Source organism: Rattus norvegicus, chromosome 16, assembly GCF_021556685.1.
Source record: "Rattus norvegicus strain SHRSP/BbbUtx chromosome 16, alternate assembly SHRSP_T2T, whole genome shotgun sequence".
NCBI lineage: Eukaryota > Metazoa > Chordata > Mammalia > Rodentia > Muridae > Rattus > Rattus norvegicus.
The window spans coordinates 20,251,596-20,267,048 of record NC_141549.1 but is presented as its reverse complement, the minus strand read 5'-3'; the positions used below and the strand labels follow the sequence as shown (position 1 = coordinate 20,267,048).

Genomic DNA, 15,453 nt, shown 5'->3' with positions numbered 1-15,453 from the left:
GCTAATAAACAACTTCAGTAAAGTGGCTGGACATAAAATTAACTCAAATAAATCAGTAGCCTTCCTCTACACAAAAGAGAAACAACTGAGAAAGAAATTAGGGAAACGACACCCTTCATAATAGACCCAAATAATATAAAGTACCTCGGCGTGACTTTAACCAAGCAAGTAAAAGATCTGTACAATAAGAACTTCAAGACTCTGAAGAAAGAAATTGAAGAAGACCTCAGAAGATGGAAAGATCTCCCATGCTCATGGATTGGCAGGATTAATATAGTAAAAATGGTCATCTTACCAAAAGCGATCTACAGATTCAATGCAATCCCCATCAAAATAACAATCCAATTCTTCAAAGAGTTAGACAGAACAATTTGCAAATTCATCTGGAATAACCAAAAACCCAGGATAGCTAAAGCTATCCTCAACAATAAAAGGACTTCAGGGGGAATCACTATCCCTGAACTCAAGCAGTATTACAGAGCAATACTGATAAAAACTGCATGGTATTGGTACACAGACAGACAGATAGACCAAAGGAATAGAATTGAAGACCCAGAAATGAACCCACACACCTATGGTCACTTGATTTTTGACAAAGGAGCCAAAACCATCCAATGGAAAAAAGATAGCATTTTCAGCAAATGGTGCTGGTTGAACTGGAGGTCAACATGTAGAAGAATGCAGATTGATCCATGCTTATCACCCTGTACAAAGTTTAAGTCCAAGTGGATCAAGGACCTCCACATCAAACCAGACACACTCAAACTAATAGAAGAAAAACTAGGGAAGCATCTGGAACACATGGGCACTGGAAAAAATTTCCTGAACAAAACACCAATGGCTTATGCTCTAAGATCAAGAATCGACAAATGGGATCTCATAAAACTGCAAAGCTTCTGTAAGGCAAAGGACACTGTGGTTCGACAAATCGGCAACCAACAGATTGGGAAAAGATCTTTACCAATCCTACAACAGATAGAGGCCTTATATCCAAAATAAACAAAGAACTCAAGAAGTTAGACCGAAGGGAGACAAATAACCCTATTAAAAAATGGGGTTCAGAGCGAAACAAAGAATTCACAGCTGAGGAATGCCGAATGGCTGAGAAACACCTAAAGAAATGCTCAACATCTTTAGTCATAATGGAAATGCAAATCAAAACAACCCTGAGATTTCACCTCACACCAGTGAGAATGGCTAAGATCAAAAAGTCAGGTGACAGCAGATGCTGGCAAGGATGCAGAGAAAGAGGAACACTCCTCCATTGTTGGTGGGATTGCCGACTGGTACAACCAATCTGGAAATCAGTCTGGAGGATCCTCAGAAAATTGGACATTGAACTGCCTGAGGATCCAGCTATACCTCTCTTGGGCATATACCCAAAAGATGCCCCAACATATAAAAAAGACACGTGCTCCACTACGTTCATAGCAGCCTTATTTATAATAGCCAGAAGCTGGAAAGAACCCAGATGCCCTTCAACAGAGGAATGGATACAGAAAATGTGGTACATCTACACAATGGAATATTACTCAGCTATCAAAAACAATGCCTTTGTGAAATTCATAGGGAAATGGTTGGAACTGGAAAATATCATCCTGAGTGAGCTAACCCATCACAGAAAAACACATATGGTATCCACTCATTGATAAGTGGATATTAGCCCAAATGCTTGAATTACCCTAGATGCATAGAACACATGAAACTCAAGATGGATGATCAAAATGTGAATACTTCACTCCTTCTTTGAAAGGGGAACAAGAATGCCCATGGCAGGGAATAGAGAGGCAAAGATTAAAACAGAGACTGAAGTAACACCCATTCAGAGCCTGCCCCACATGTGGCCCATACATATACAGCCACCCAATTAGACAATATGGATGAAGCAAAGAAGTGTAGGCAGACTGGAGCCGGATGTAGATCTCTCCTGAGAGACACAGCCAGAATACAACAAATACAGAGGTGAATGCCAGCAGCAAACCACTGAACTGAGAACAGGACCCCCGTTGAAGGAATCAGAGAAAGGACTGAAAGAGATTGAAGGGGATGAGATGCCATATGAACAACAATGCCAAGCAACCAGAGCTTCCAGGGACTAAGCCACTACCTAAAGACTATACATGGACTGACCCTGGACTCCGACCTCATAGGTAGCAATGAATGGCCTAGTAAGAGCACCAGTGGAAGGGGAAGCCCTGGGTCCTGCGAAGACTGAACCCCCAGTGAACGTGATTGTTGGGGGGAGGGCGGCAATAGGGGAGGAATGGGAGTGGAACACCCATAAAGAAGGGGAGTGGGAGGGGCTACGGAGATTTTGGCCTGGAAACTGGGAAAGGAATAACACTTGAAATGTAAATAAGAAATACATAAGTTAATAAAAAAAAGAAAGTGATGTATACTTTCAAAATGGCATATTATCCCACTATTACAAACAAAGGCAGAATGAATTTTGCAGGTAAATCAATGGAACTTGAGAATATCCTCCGGAGTTCAAACAGGACATGTGTGTTATGTACTCACTTATAGATGGTTATTGGCCAAAAATACAGACACCATGCTATTATCCACAGACTCAGAAAAGCTACACAAGAAGGAATGCACAAGTGAGGATGCCTGAATCTCACTTAAAGGAGTGCATAAAGCAGTCCTAAGAGGAAGACGGAGGGAGTGAACTGAATAGAGAAGAGATACGGAGGGCTATGGGATGGGTTTGGAATCAGGTGTGGGTAAGGAAGAGGAGAGATGGATGGATGGTCCTGAAAGTGAATGGAAATCTGCAACTGACAAGGGTGAAGTTTTTTTTTTTAATGAAAAAAGACAATGTGGGATACTATTCACCTACTAAAGACAAAGACATAATGACCTTTGCAGGTGAATGAATAGAACTTGAGAATATCTTCCTGAGTGACATAACCCAGACCCAAAAGACATGGATGGCGTATACTCACTTCTAAGTGGATATTAGCAATAAAGTACAGGATATCAATACTATACTCAGGACCAAAAGAAGATGAAGAAGAAAGGACCAAGAGAGGATTTTGAATCTAACTTAGAACATACCGGAAAATACTCAGAGGAGGCAGAGGAAGGAAGGAACTAGGTGGGAGTGGGTAAATTTGAGACAACTGAGTGTTTCAGGATCGGGTCTGGGGAGATACAGGGGAGATGGCTTGACAGCCATGAAAATGAATGGATAGCTGCAGCTGGCAAGGGTGGAGATGTCAAAAAAATTCACTTGGTCATCACATTAGATGCTGATAAAGCCGTTGATAAAATCAAGCACCCCTTCATGTTAAAAGTCTTAGAGACCTCAGTGATCAAATTTGCATACCTGAACCAGCCAATAAACACTAACAACTTATATGCAGAGAAACTTAAAACCAGAGAGTAAGCAAAGCTGCCCACATACAAAAGAGACCTCACAAAATCTACCAAAGAACTCCTACACCAAAGGTGATAAACCCTTACAGAAAAGTGTCTGAATGCAAGATTAACTCAAATAACCAGCAGCCCTTCCTCATGCAACAGTTAAAATGGATAAGAAAAATTTAGTCAAGCAAAACCCTTTACAGTAACCACAGATAACATTAAATAGCCCAGTACAACTCTAATCAAGCTACTTAAAGACCTGCCTGTCAAAAACTTTATGTCTCTGAAAAAGGAATTAACAGGACATCTGAAGATGGAAAGGTCTCCTATACTACAGATGGATAGGATTAACAAGGTGAAAATGGCCATCTTACAAAAAGCATCTTCACAGTCAATGCATTTCTCTTCAAAATTGCAAGACCATTATTTACAGACCTTGAAAGAGCAATTTTTTAAAAAACAAAAAACCCATGATAGCTGATAGATACATAGATGATAGATAGATAGATGATAGATACATAGATGATAGATACATAGATAGATAGATAGATAGATAGATAGATAGATAGATAGATAGATAGATATCTTGAATAATTAAATAATTTTTGGAGGTATCATCATCCCTGATATCAAGACATATCACAGAGCAATCATAACAAAAGCTGTTTAGAATTAGTATAGAAACAAAAAGTTGACCGATGGAATCAAATCAAAGAAAAAACACACATACCTACCAACACATGATTTTGACAAAGGCAAAACCACACAATGGGGAAAATAGGAAAGTTTCTTCAACAAATGGTGCAGGTGTAACTGTATGTCTGCATGAAGAAGAATGCAAATAGATCTGTATTTCTCAACCTGCACAAAACTCAAGTTCATGTGGATGAAAGACCTTGACATTGAAGCAGAAACTTCAATATACTGAGGACATCGGTACAGTAGACAATTTCCTGAACAGCACACCACTGTCCCAGCCTCTGAGATCAATGATTGATAAATGGGGACTCACAAAACTTAAAAACCTCTGTAAAGCAAAGGACACCATCAAAAGGACAAAAGAGAAGCCTACATTTTGGGAAAAGATCGTCATCAGTCTTACACTTCACAGAGAAATAATGGTTAAAATATATAAAATGCCCAAAAAGTTAGACAGCAATAAACCAATCTGAATATGGTGTACAGTGGTAAACGAAGCATTCCCAGCCGAGGATGCTCAGGAGGCCGAGAGACATCAAATGCTCATCTACAGTCATCACTGAATGCAGATCAGAAGGACCCTGAGTCCATCCTACACCAGTCAGAGCAGCCAGAATCAAAACCTCAAGGGACAGCCATGCTGACAAGGATATTGAGCAAAGGGAATATTCCTCCATTGTTGGTGGGAGAGACATTAAAATCCCTTTTCTTTTTTTTTTTCTTTTTTTCAGAGCTGGGGACCGAACCCAGGGCCTTGCGCTTGCTAGGCAAATGCTCTACCACTGAGCTAAATTCCCAACCCCTAAAATCCCTTTTGAAAAGCAATTTGGCGGGTTTTTTTTCCAAAAAATTTGAAATAGTTTTTACCTTAAGACACAACTATGTCAATCATGGGCATATACCCCAAACTTGCTCCACCATACCACCCAAGCACACTTGCTTAACTATGTTCATAAAACCTCTCCTTGTAATAACCATGGACAGGAGACAACTGAAAAACTGATTAAGGAAATGTGGTATATTTGCACAATGAAATAATACTCGGCTATGAAAAACATGGAATTTGAGAAAACTGCAGGCAAATGGATGGGATTGGCAAACATCATACTGGATGAGGTAACTGAAACCGAGAAGGACAGGCATGGAATGTACTCACTTAAAGGTGAGGACCTTAGCAGCCATAAATTACAGAATAACCAGGCCACAGTGCACAGACCTAAAGAAGCTAAGTAATGAGGGCCCAAGGGAAGATGCGTGAATCTCACTCAGGAGGGAAAATGAAATAGATATCAGGATTCGATTGAGGGAGGGAAATTTGTAGGATGGGGAGGGGAACTAAGGTGCAGAGCAGGTGTGGTGTGGGAGCTAGGACAGAAGATACCAGTGGAGAGGCATCTCTGTGGTGAAACAAAGACCAGGAACCATGGGGGCTCTTAGCAGTCTATCTATGGAGCTGAGACTTGCAGAGCCTACTAGCAGCAGGTGATATGCAGTTTTCAGTGGTCATCTTCTGTACCAGGGGAGACTTCCAGGAGAAGGAGGAGAACACCAAAGCACTCAGAAAAACATCAACCCAAAATTTATCCTACCACCAAGATATGCAGGTTAAAATGGAACGGACATTAAGGAGATACCAAACCAATAACTGGACCAACTTGAGACCCACCCTGTGGGAGAGAGCCAGTCTTTGACTCCATTAATGATATTTTGCTATGCTTGCAGACAGAAGCCTTGGATAATTCTTCTGAGAGTCTTCATCAAGCCCTGGATAGAAACAGATGTACACACCCACAGCCAAATAAATATCAGGTGGAGGTTGGGGCGTCTTGTGAAAGAATTGGGGGAAGGATATTGAATTCAAAGGAGGACAGTGCCATTGAAGGTTCAGAAACACAACAAGAAAACCTACAGATTAACCAACAGGGGCCCATGAGGGCTCACAGGGACTGAACCACCTATCAAAGAGCACGTCAGGGCTGCACATAGACCCCATATTCAGAGGTAGCAGACGTGCAGCTTCACGTGCTCTTCATGTGGACTCCTGGTTTACTGAAGTGAGGGCAGGTTCTCATTCTGTTGCCTGCATTTGGATTCCTTTCTGCTAGCTGGGCTGCCTTGTGTGGTCACAGTAGGAGAGGAGCTAAAATGTCCGCACTATTTTATCTAGGGTGAATAAGACCAGCTACAATATAATAAATTTATATATGATATAAAAATCTTACCTTCCAAAAATCTTACATGCTTCACTTCTTTTTTATGTGCTGGTGTTCTTGCACTGTGGCATAGATTTATAAGTTATGGTTATTGCACTATTCATAAGAAAAACATTTAGCGAGCATTTGAAGCCCTTTATATTTCAGTCCCCTGTATCTTAGTTTAGATGTTCACAAACAATGTTTTTTGAAACCGGATCTCACTATGTAGCCATGCTGGTCTGAAACCCACCCCATAGACCATGTTGGACTTAACTCACAAAGGTCTGTGTGTCTCCTACCTCCCACAGTCTGGGATGTAATTCATGGAACTACAGGTCTAGTCAAACAATTTTGAATTTATTTTTCAGCAATTCACTATGACTGTTGACTGGTATCCTTGCGACTTTCTCAAGAGAAAACATGAGGCATGGTTAGCTTTTAAATAGAACACAAACTAAAAGGCTCAAGCATGCATACACACAATCAGTCAATCAATCTCTCTCTCTCTCTCTCTCTCTCTCTCTCTCTCTCTGACTCTCTGTCTCTCTCTGTCTCTCTCTCTGTCTCTCTCTGTCTCTCTCTCTGTGTCTCTCTCTGTCTCTGTCTCTGTCTCTGTCTCTGTCTCTCTCTCTCTCTCTCTCTCTCTCTCTCTCTCTCTCTCTCCTCCCTCCCTCTTAAAAACTCTAAAGAGAATATTTGCCTTGCTCAGGGATGTATGGCAGTAGACTCTTAGGGAACACTAGGAGGAAAGATTCCAGGTCTGCAAGGAGATAAGAACCCCAGAGGACAAACAACAAAGTGAAATAACCTGGACGCCTGGGGCTCTCAGAGACTGAACCACCAACCACAGAACATACACGGGCTGGACTCACACCTTCCCACTCATATGTAGCAGAAGAGCAGCTAGGTTTTCATATGGGTCCCAGTCAACTGGGATGGGGCCTATCAAAAAGCTGTTGCTTATACATGGGATACCTCCTTCTAGCTGAGTTGCCTTGTCTGACCTTGGAGAGAGAGGAAGTGTCTACCCTTGCAGAGACTTGAAGTGCCAGGGTCTGGGGATACATAGGGGATCCATGACTGCTCGGAGGTGAAGGGGAAGGGGAACCGGAAAGGACTGTGGAATAGGGAGACTGAGACAGGGTCAGTGAGTTTGATGTAAAATGAATAAGAAAAAATAAAATTAAATATTTCAAAGAGCATTAAGTTTTGAAAGGAGAGTGAGCTCTCTCTAGAAAGGCTCACCTTAAAGCACAGATCGGTTGTCTGGAAATAATGGCTCAACATAAACATTAGGTAAACATGTGTACTAAACAGGGAATTTCAGCATAATAATTTTATTTCATATGGAAGGGAATATAGCTTTGTAAGATCAATTTTTTTAGAGCTAAACATTGACAAAATCTAGGAGAAGATTTATAATTCTAAAATACCAGAATATGTGGAAGGAAATGAACTATTTATATATCCACATTAAAAGCTCCATCTGAAATGTGACACAAAAATGTCTTGGACTGCAATATCACCAACATTGCTAGTTAATTACGGGATGAAAGTTTACCGAACACCTCCTAGCAAAAGGTAGTTTTCTACTGCATTGGACATTTCAAACAGATCATTAGGAAACACTATTTATTACCTGTGATTATGTAACATATAATTCTAAAGATATGGCTTATACTGTCATTTTTAAGGTCAGAAATTATAAAAACTGTGTCAAAATAAAAAATACTGAAGTAGACCAACAGCTGATCTAGCTTATTCTTTGTCTTGGTTCATGACTCACGAACTGAACTACTGAGCTATGTAGCACTCCTGGTACTGCTGTTCTTTTGTTGTGTTGGAACAGTCTCTTTTCTAGCTCATATTTCGTGTGTAATAAGCTTTCTAAATATTTCTCTGAGTTTTTCAAATCATTTAATATCATATTAATATTCCTGACTTAAGCAATTCTCACCATCAAGAACAGCACTAAGATTGTAGAAGAGAAGAAACTGTACCTGTTTGACACTTGCACGGCCTGTGCATCTGCACTCATTGATTCTAAGAAGTTTATCATTTCAGTCTGATTTTCATATGTTGCAAGTTGCAGTGGTGTCAAGCCATACTGTAAAGAAAACAATATTACATTTTATAAAACAACTTGTTTCTCAACTGAAAGTTCATCACAGATTTTGTGAACATAAACACACACTGTACTGAGTCACAAGGCATCATTTTTCCTACAACACCTGCTGTGCTTTCCACACACAGCTCTCTTCTTCCCTTTGACACATCTTTTGTCTACACAACACTGCATATGAACACCAATCCCTTCCAGAATTTTCCCCAAACACTCAATGGTTCCAATCTTCTTAGCTCCAAAGACTAGGACCTCCATGGACACAACCCCAAAATATAAAGTTTGGTATGCCCCTGTTGAAGGAGTGTGCTCAAGAGGTATCTGGAGCAGAGTTTCTCAATCTGCACTCCAAATATATTTCTTTTCTAAACTAAAAATTATCTCCCAAGGGCAATAGCATCTTCTATGAATACCAAAACTTTTGAAAATCATAAAAATGTTTTGTATATTTTCTCAATGATCAGATTTTCTAATTTGCCTGACACCTCTCTCCTTTCCCAGTCTGCCCTCATCCCTGAGCCAAACACACATCAATACCTTCTTAGCAGCAACCCAGTTCTATATATTCTATAATCATTAAACTTGAAATGTATTTCTTTTTCTTGTTGGTGTAGATGTGATGTGATGTGTGTGTGTATGTGTGTGTGTGTCTGTGTGTGTCTGTGTGTGTCTGTGTGTGTCTGTGTGTAATCCTAAAGCCTATAATCTTGAATTTCAAACTTAAAGTCAACGCTGAGACAAAATATGCTATTCTGTGGGTTTTTTGGCACTAATTATAAATACACACACACACACACACACACACACACACATATTTAAAGAGAAAAAGCGTTCCTCTGAACACATTCAGTGAGAATGCTTGAGGTTCTGCATGTAGAAAATAGGTCTGAGTGTCCCAGCTAGAAGTAGCTAGAAGTGCATTGGGAATGAAGTTGAATGACCTTTACCTCTGTTTTGGCTTCAATATCTACGTTGTACTCCAGGAGCATCTTTACAATTGCTATGCTGCCCCTGGAAATGGCATGGTGAAAGGCTGTATTCCCACTGTAATCCATCAAATTTGGATTAGCATTGTGCCTGAGCAATACACAAACACAATGTGTGTTGTCCCGCTGCGCAGCCTGTGGAAATTGTACAAAGAAATACATCTTCACTTCAAGGAAGCCAAGGGAGACATTTCTACAATGGCACTGAATAGTTTCTCTGAAATCAGACAGAGTTTTAGTTATTCATATTTTCCCTCCATTTTGACACAAGGTCTTCTTAAATACTCCAGGCTTGACTCATTTAATGATCTCCCCACCACATCTTTTTCCAAGTGGTAGAATTAAGGGGTTCTACCAACCCACCTAGATGTCCTAAGCACTCAGGTCTGTGCTGGTTGGCTGTCACAATGCAGAGATTGCTTGTTTGCTTAGATTTTGTTCTTTTTGCCAATGTGATACATGCTTAATACACCTGGAAAGATCCTCACTTGAGGAATTGGACTGGCCTCTGGGGCACTGTGTGGAACTATTTTTTTTTATTTAGACAGAAGTAGGAAAGCCCAAGGTCTTGTGGTAGGGGCATGCCTGAGTTCAAAGTTGTATAAAAAAAAGCTGACCAAACCTGGGTAAAAGCCATGGAAAGCTGCATTCTCCCCTGATCTCTAGTTTAGTTCTTCCCCCCAGTTCCTGATTTGATTTCCTGACCAGGTTTCCCATGAGGATCAACTGGGATGAATAAATGTAAGCTAAATAACTTTTTCCTCTCCTGAGTAAGTTTTGGTCTGTGTTTTCTCACAACAACAGAAACCAAACAAGGACACCTCTAATCCATTTCATACCAAAACAGATGGCCAATAGCTACCTTAATCAACGGTGTGCAGCCTTCATCATCCTGGATGTTAATGTTGGACCTATTTTCTAATAACAGTGTCACTACATCTGGATGGTTGTGGGCACTCGCATAATGCAGCGATGTCCTGCAAATTGAAAACACATTTAGCAACATCTCTGAATTCCCAGTAAGACTATCATCACCTGTAAGTACTACATAATATGAAGGTGATTTCTATCTGATGGAAGAAAGTAACTACAATGTTCTTATTTATTGAGGTCTACTCGAATGTTCATTTACTGTGCTAGGGATATGGTACATGACTCTTCCTATTTAAGGCAGGTGTTCTATCCTGACCTTCTTCGCTGCTCAAAGCAGCCTGTCTGAATCCTAGAAAAGTTCCCAAATTGATCTCAGCTTGAATTTAAATCATACTCTAATATCTGGAACTTACTAGTTACTCCTCGGTATTTTCAGGAGCTCCATGACTCCATGTCCCCATCCAAGGGATGAACATTAAACATATCTTAATAGGGGCTACTCTGATGTTTCAGTTCGAATGGGGAAGAAATCTGCTACAACACTACAAGCATTTCCAGCTCCTGAGAGCTCAGCATTTCCTGATCATGGTAATGATTTCTCTTCCTAGTGATAACAAACAGAACTATTCTGTGAGAGAAAAACAGGATTTTATCAGCAGTACACATAAAAAAATTCATATAAAAGAAGTTTACATTTCTTAATCCTCCTATCTTATCTATTGTGGTTACCTTCATTTTCATTCACATTTTACCCTCTCTAAGAATGGAAGGTCATTTATCCTTTTTATTATTTTACAACTATAATTAGCAATACTTTTAGCACTTTACAAAATTAAAGGTAATTATCATGCAACCCATTGTGGCCTACATTAAACAAAATATGTCACAATCAACAGGTAAGTGGCAATTTTACCGGTCACTTGCATCTATGTACATTTTTAACAGTGAACAAAATATAAGCCCTCAGTCCTCAATACTTTCTTTTATTTTTATTTTCACATTTCATTTTTTATGCCCATATGTAACACTTCTATACTCGGTATAGAAACCAGGACCTCATGCTTTGCCGTATATTGATCAATGTGCCCATGGACTCACACCAAAATCAGGTAAATATTGCTACAAGGTAATAACCTATGGTGGCATAGCTGCCTTGCTTGAGATTCATAGAGGTTCAGTAAAATGAAAGAAGGGTTCCAAAGAGTAATGTTCATTTCATGTTATATTTAAATTTATAGAATGTAAGGAAGCTTGACTGGGCAGAGAAATGAAGTTTTACAAATGGGAAGATCTTGAGAGATATTAGAACGTGTATTCTACACAGGGGATATCTAAGTTACATGTGGGGAATAAATGGACTGACAGAATGAAAAATTACCATTGGACAATTCAGTGTTTTTAAAGAAAATATTCAATGAACAGAAGAATATTTTAAAACTAAACTTCATTCTTGTATTCTTTATATGAAGCTCCACCTTAAAGACTAATTAACATCTTAGAATAACAAAATGATCAAGAAGCATGTGAACTAGGGAAAATATGCTGGTGTGTCATCGATTCCCCTTCAACCATAAAGACAGGATATAAGAATGAGGTGCTAACCTTTAAAAGTCTTGGAAAAATCAGGAATTCAAAGCTTACTATAAACATAGGAAAAGCAATATACAGCAAACCAATAGCCTACATCAAACTAAATTGAGAGAAAGTTGAAGGAATACCACTAAAATCAGGGAGTAGTCAAGGATGCCCCCTTAAACAAATTCAGCAAAGTGGCTGGATACAAAATTAACTCAAACAAATCAGTAGCCTTTCTCTATTCAAAGGATGAATAGGCTAAGAAAGGAATTAGGGAAACAACACCTTCAGAATAATCACAAATAAAATAAAATAACCCAGTGTGACTCTAACCAAGCAAGTGAAAATCCTGTTCGGTAAGAACTTCAAGTCTCTGAAGAAAGAATAGAAGATCTCATAAGATGGAAAGATCTCCCATTCTCACAGATTGGCAGGATTAACATTATAAAATTGGCCATCTGTCCAAAAGCAATCTACTGATTCGACGCAATCTCCATCAAAATTCTAACTCCATTCCCCATGGAGGTAGAAAGAGCGATTTGGAAATTCACTTGCATTAACAAAAAAACAGGATCCTGAGAACTATACTCAACAAGAAAAAAAAATTCTGGGGGAATCACCCTCCCTAACCTTAAGCTGTATTACAGAGCAATAGTGATAAAAATGTTATGATACTGGTACAGCGATAGGCAAGTAGATCAATGGAATAGAATAGGAGACCCAGAAATGAACCCATACACCTACCTATGGTCACTTGATTTTTAACAAAAGAACTAAAACCATCTAGTGGGAAAAAGATAGCTTTTTCAACAACTGGTGCTGAATCAACTGGCACTCAGCATGTAGACTGCAAATCAAACCTTTCTTATCACCCTGTACACAGTTAAAATCCAAGCAAATCAAGGATCTCCACATAAAACCAGATATTCTCAACTTAAAAGAAGAAAACATGGGGAAGAGCCTAGAATACATGAGCCTGGAATACTTGGGAAAATTTCCTGAACAGAACAGCAATAGTTTATTCTCCAAGATCAAGAATCAACAAATGGGACCTCATCAAATTGCAAAGCTTCTGTAAGGCAAAGAGTACTGTCATTAGAAAAAAATGGCTACTAACAGATTGGAAAAGATTTTTATGAATCCTACATCTGATAGAAGGCTTACAACCAATATACACATAGAATTCAAATAGTTGGACTCCAGAGAATCAAATTACTCTATTACAAAATGGGGAGCAGAGCTAAACAAAGAATTCTCAATTGAGGAATATCAAATGGCCAAAAAGAACCTAAAGGACTGGTCAACATCTTTAGTCATCAGAGAAAATGCAAATCAGTACCACCCTGTGATTCAACGCCACACCAGTCAGAATGGCTAAGATCAAAACTCAGGCAACAGAGGTAGGCGAGGATTTGGAGAAGGAGGAACACTCCTCCTTTGTAGGTGGGAGAGCAAGCTGGGACAACTCTGGAAATCTGTTTGGAGGACCCAGCTTTACACACTCCTGTGCATATACACAAAAAGGGCTCCAACATAAAACAAAGAAACATATTCCATTACATTCACAACAGCCTTATTTACAATAGCCAGGAGCTGGAGAGAACCCAGATATCCGTTCATCTAAAGAGTTCACATGGAAAGACCCCTGGCTTCAACTGCATATGTAGCAGAGGATGGCCTTGTTGGGCACCAATAAGAGGAGAAGCTCGTGGTCCTGCCAAGGCTCTAGCCCCAGTGGAACGGAATGCTAAGGCAGGGAATCCGGAAGGAGTGGGCAAACGGGTGGGGGTGAACCCTCATATAAGAGGAGGAGGGACGATGAGCAAGGGGGTTCATGGTAAGAACCCACACACACACAGAGAAAAAGGAATGAGGGGCTGGGGTAGTTGTTAAAACTCAACTGGTAAAGCATTTGTCCTGAAAACCTGACTGCTGATCTTGGGATAAGGGGATCCGCAAAGCTCACTTGCCTACAAGTGTGAGGATCAGTGTGCTCCAAGACAGTAAATAAAGCACACCATGGACTTGCTTGAGTGGAGTCTCCAGAACAGAGGGACGATGGGCTGGAACCCACAGGGAGGCCTGCTTGCCTGAGCTCAGGCCTTAGAACCCCATGGTGGTACAACATAACTAGCAGTCGACATTGTCTCTGACCACCACACCCTAAGCTCCACACGTGTGGGGCACAGGAAGTGAGATGAGGACAATCTCTGTCCTTCACATGTGTATCGATGTAAAAACAACAGTACAGAAGGTGATTACATGGGAGCATGGTCACAGTTCCAGTTCTAAATGTCTTTGATCCATTATTATTTTATACTATATTATTATATTGTATCATATACATTATATTATATTATACATTATTATATTGCATCATATTATGTATTAAGAAAGTCGTCATAGAAACAGGGGGAGTGGGAAGTGGGATGGAAGAGGCAGGACAGGACATAACATTGAAATGTAAATGTATGAACTATCTAATAAAAATGAAAAAACAGAAAACAACAACAACAACAAAGAAGAAAGAAAATCTAGATAGGGGTCTTGGCAATAACAGCTCTAGTTTTGTTTAGTAGAGAACTCAGTTTGATTGCTAAGACACACAGGGCAGCTCACAACTGTCTATAGCTGCAGTTCCAGGGGATCCTGCACCAGGTTCTATCACAATGGTACACAGAAAATACACAGAGGCAAAACAACGGTATTTATGTGTGTGAGTGTGTGTGTCTTTTTGTATGTTTACAAAATGTAAGGGTTAACATAAGAATAAAACTATGTAGTTTCATTAAGGCCTAGGAGCTGCTGTTCCACAGTGTGGAGGTCTCATACGACTAAGAGCATTTAGCAGGTATAAAACCCAGGGGTCCCCAGTGAAAATGAGCCTATGTATGACCACTCTCTACCCTCAGATTGTAGCCCTGGAAGTTGATTTGTCTTCCTCCTTAGCCCTGAGTGTCCCTAGCAGTTCCTACCCTCCTCCTTTCACTCCCCTCATCAATTTGAAGCCCCATTACCTGCCCCTCCAATCAGATTCATCCACATGATGATGACACTCATGGATCATACTTTCAATTTTCTCCACGTCCCCAACACAGGCCGCTGTTTGTAATCGACCCACGGGATCATACCCGATCAGATAGAGGGGAAATTTCGTCGTTTTCTTTTGACGCAGGCATCCAAAACCAGGACAGGAGCGCCACAGACGGGTGTACCAGCGTCCCCTTCTGGGGAACTTCAATGCCAGAGCATCATATTCAAAATCTTCCTCCATTATGGAGCGCTAGGGCCGCCCAGGACCTTCTTACCCTCTCTTCCCTCCCATTTAGCTAATCTCCACCTCCCAAATTATACGATAAGAGTTTGCTAAAATCACCAATTCTTGCCAAAGAAGTGTAGGCAAGACCTGCTCGTTCAGGGTTAACTGAACTATACTTCATCACCTAGTAACACAGCTGCACTGGCACCACCATAGTGACATGCTCTGAGCTCACAATGGAGCTGGCTTACGGACTGTACCCTATGCTTATGCTCCATGTGTGCCCCCCTCAGACTCCACTGTTAGGAGCCCAGCCCCCTCAGTGCTTGTTCAAAGCTCTGTCAATGTTGACGCTGAAGTAGATCTATTTGCATG

At 40.3% G+C, this 15,453-nt stretch overlaps 2 protein-coding genes across 2 annotated transcripts in view; both read right to left on the bottom strand.

Annotated features, from left to right (window-relative positions):
- Poteml2 (POTE ankyrin domain family member M like 2) overlaps window positions 1–15,453 on the bottom strand; it is a 464,489-nt gene that overhangs the window by 257,939 nt on the left and 191,097 nt on the right.
- Window positions 8,141–10,449, bottom strand: LOC148000433 (uncharacterized). The gene is made up of 3 exons (XM_087589509.1): window positions 10,234–10,449; window positions 9,333–9,506; window positions 8,141–8,370 (listed from the first exon to the last, which is right to left on the bottom strand). Exons 1-3 carry the CDS (start codon window positions 10,375–10,377, stop codon window positions 8,206–8,208), a joined length of 483 nt encoding a protein of 160 aa, XP_087445635.1. The 5' UTR covers window positions 10,378–10,449; the 3' UTR covers window positions 8,141–8,205.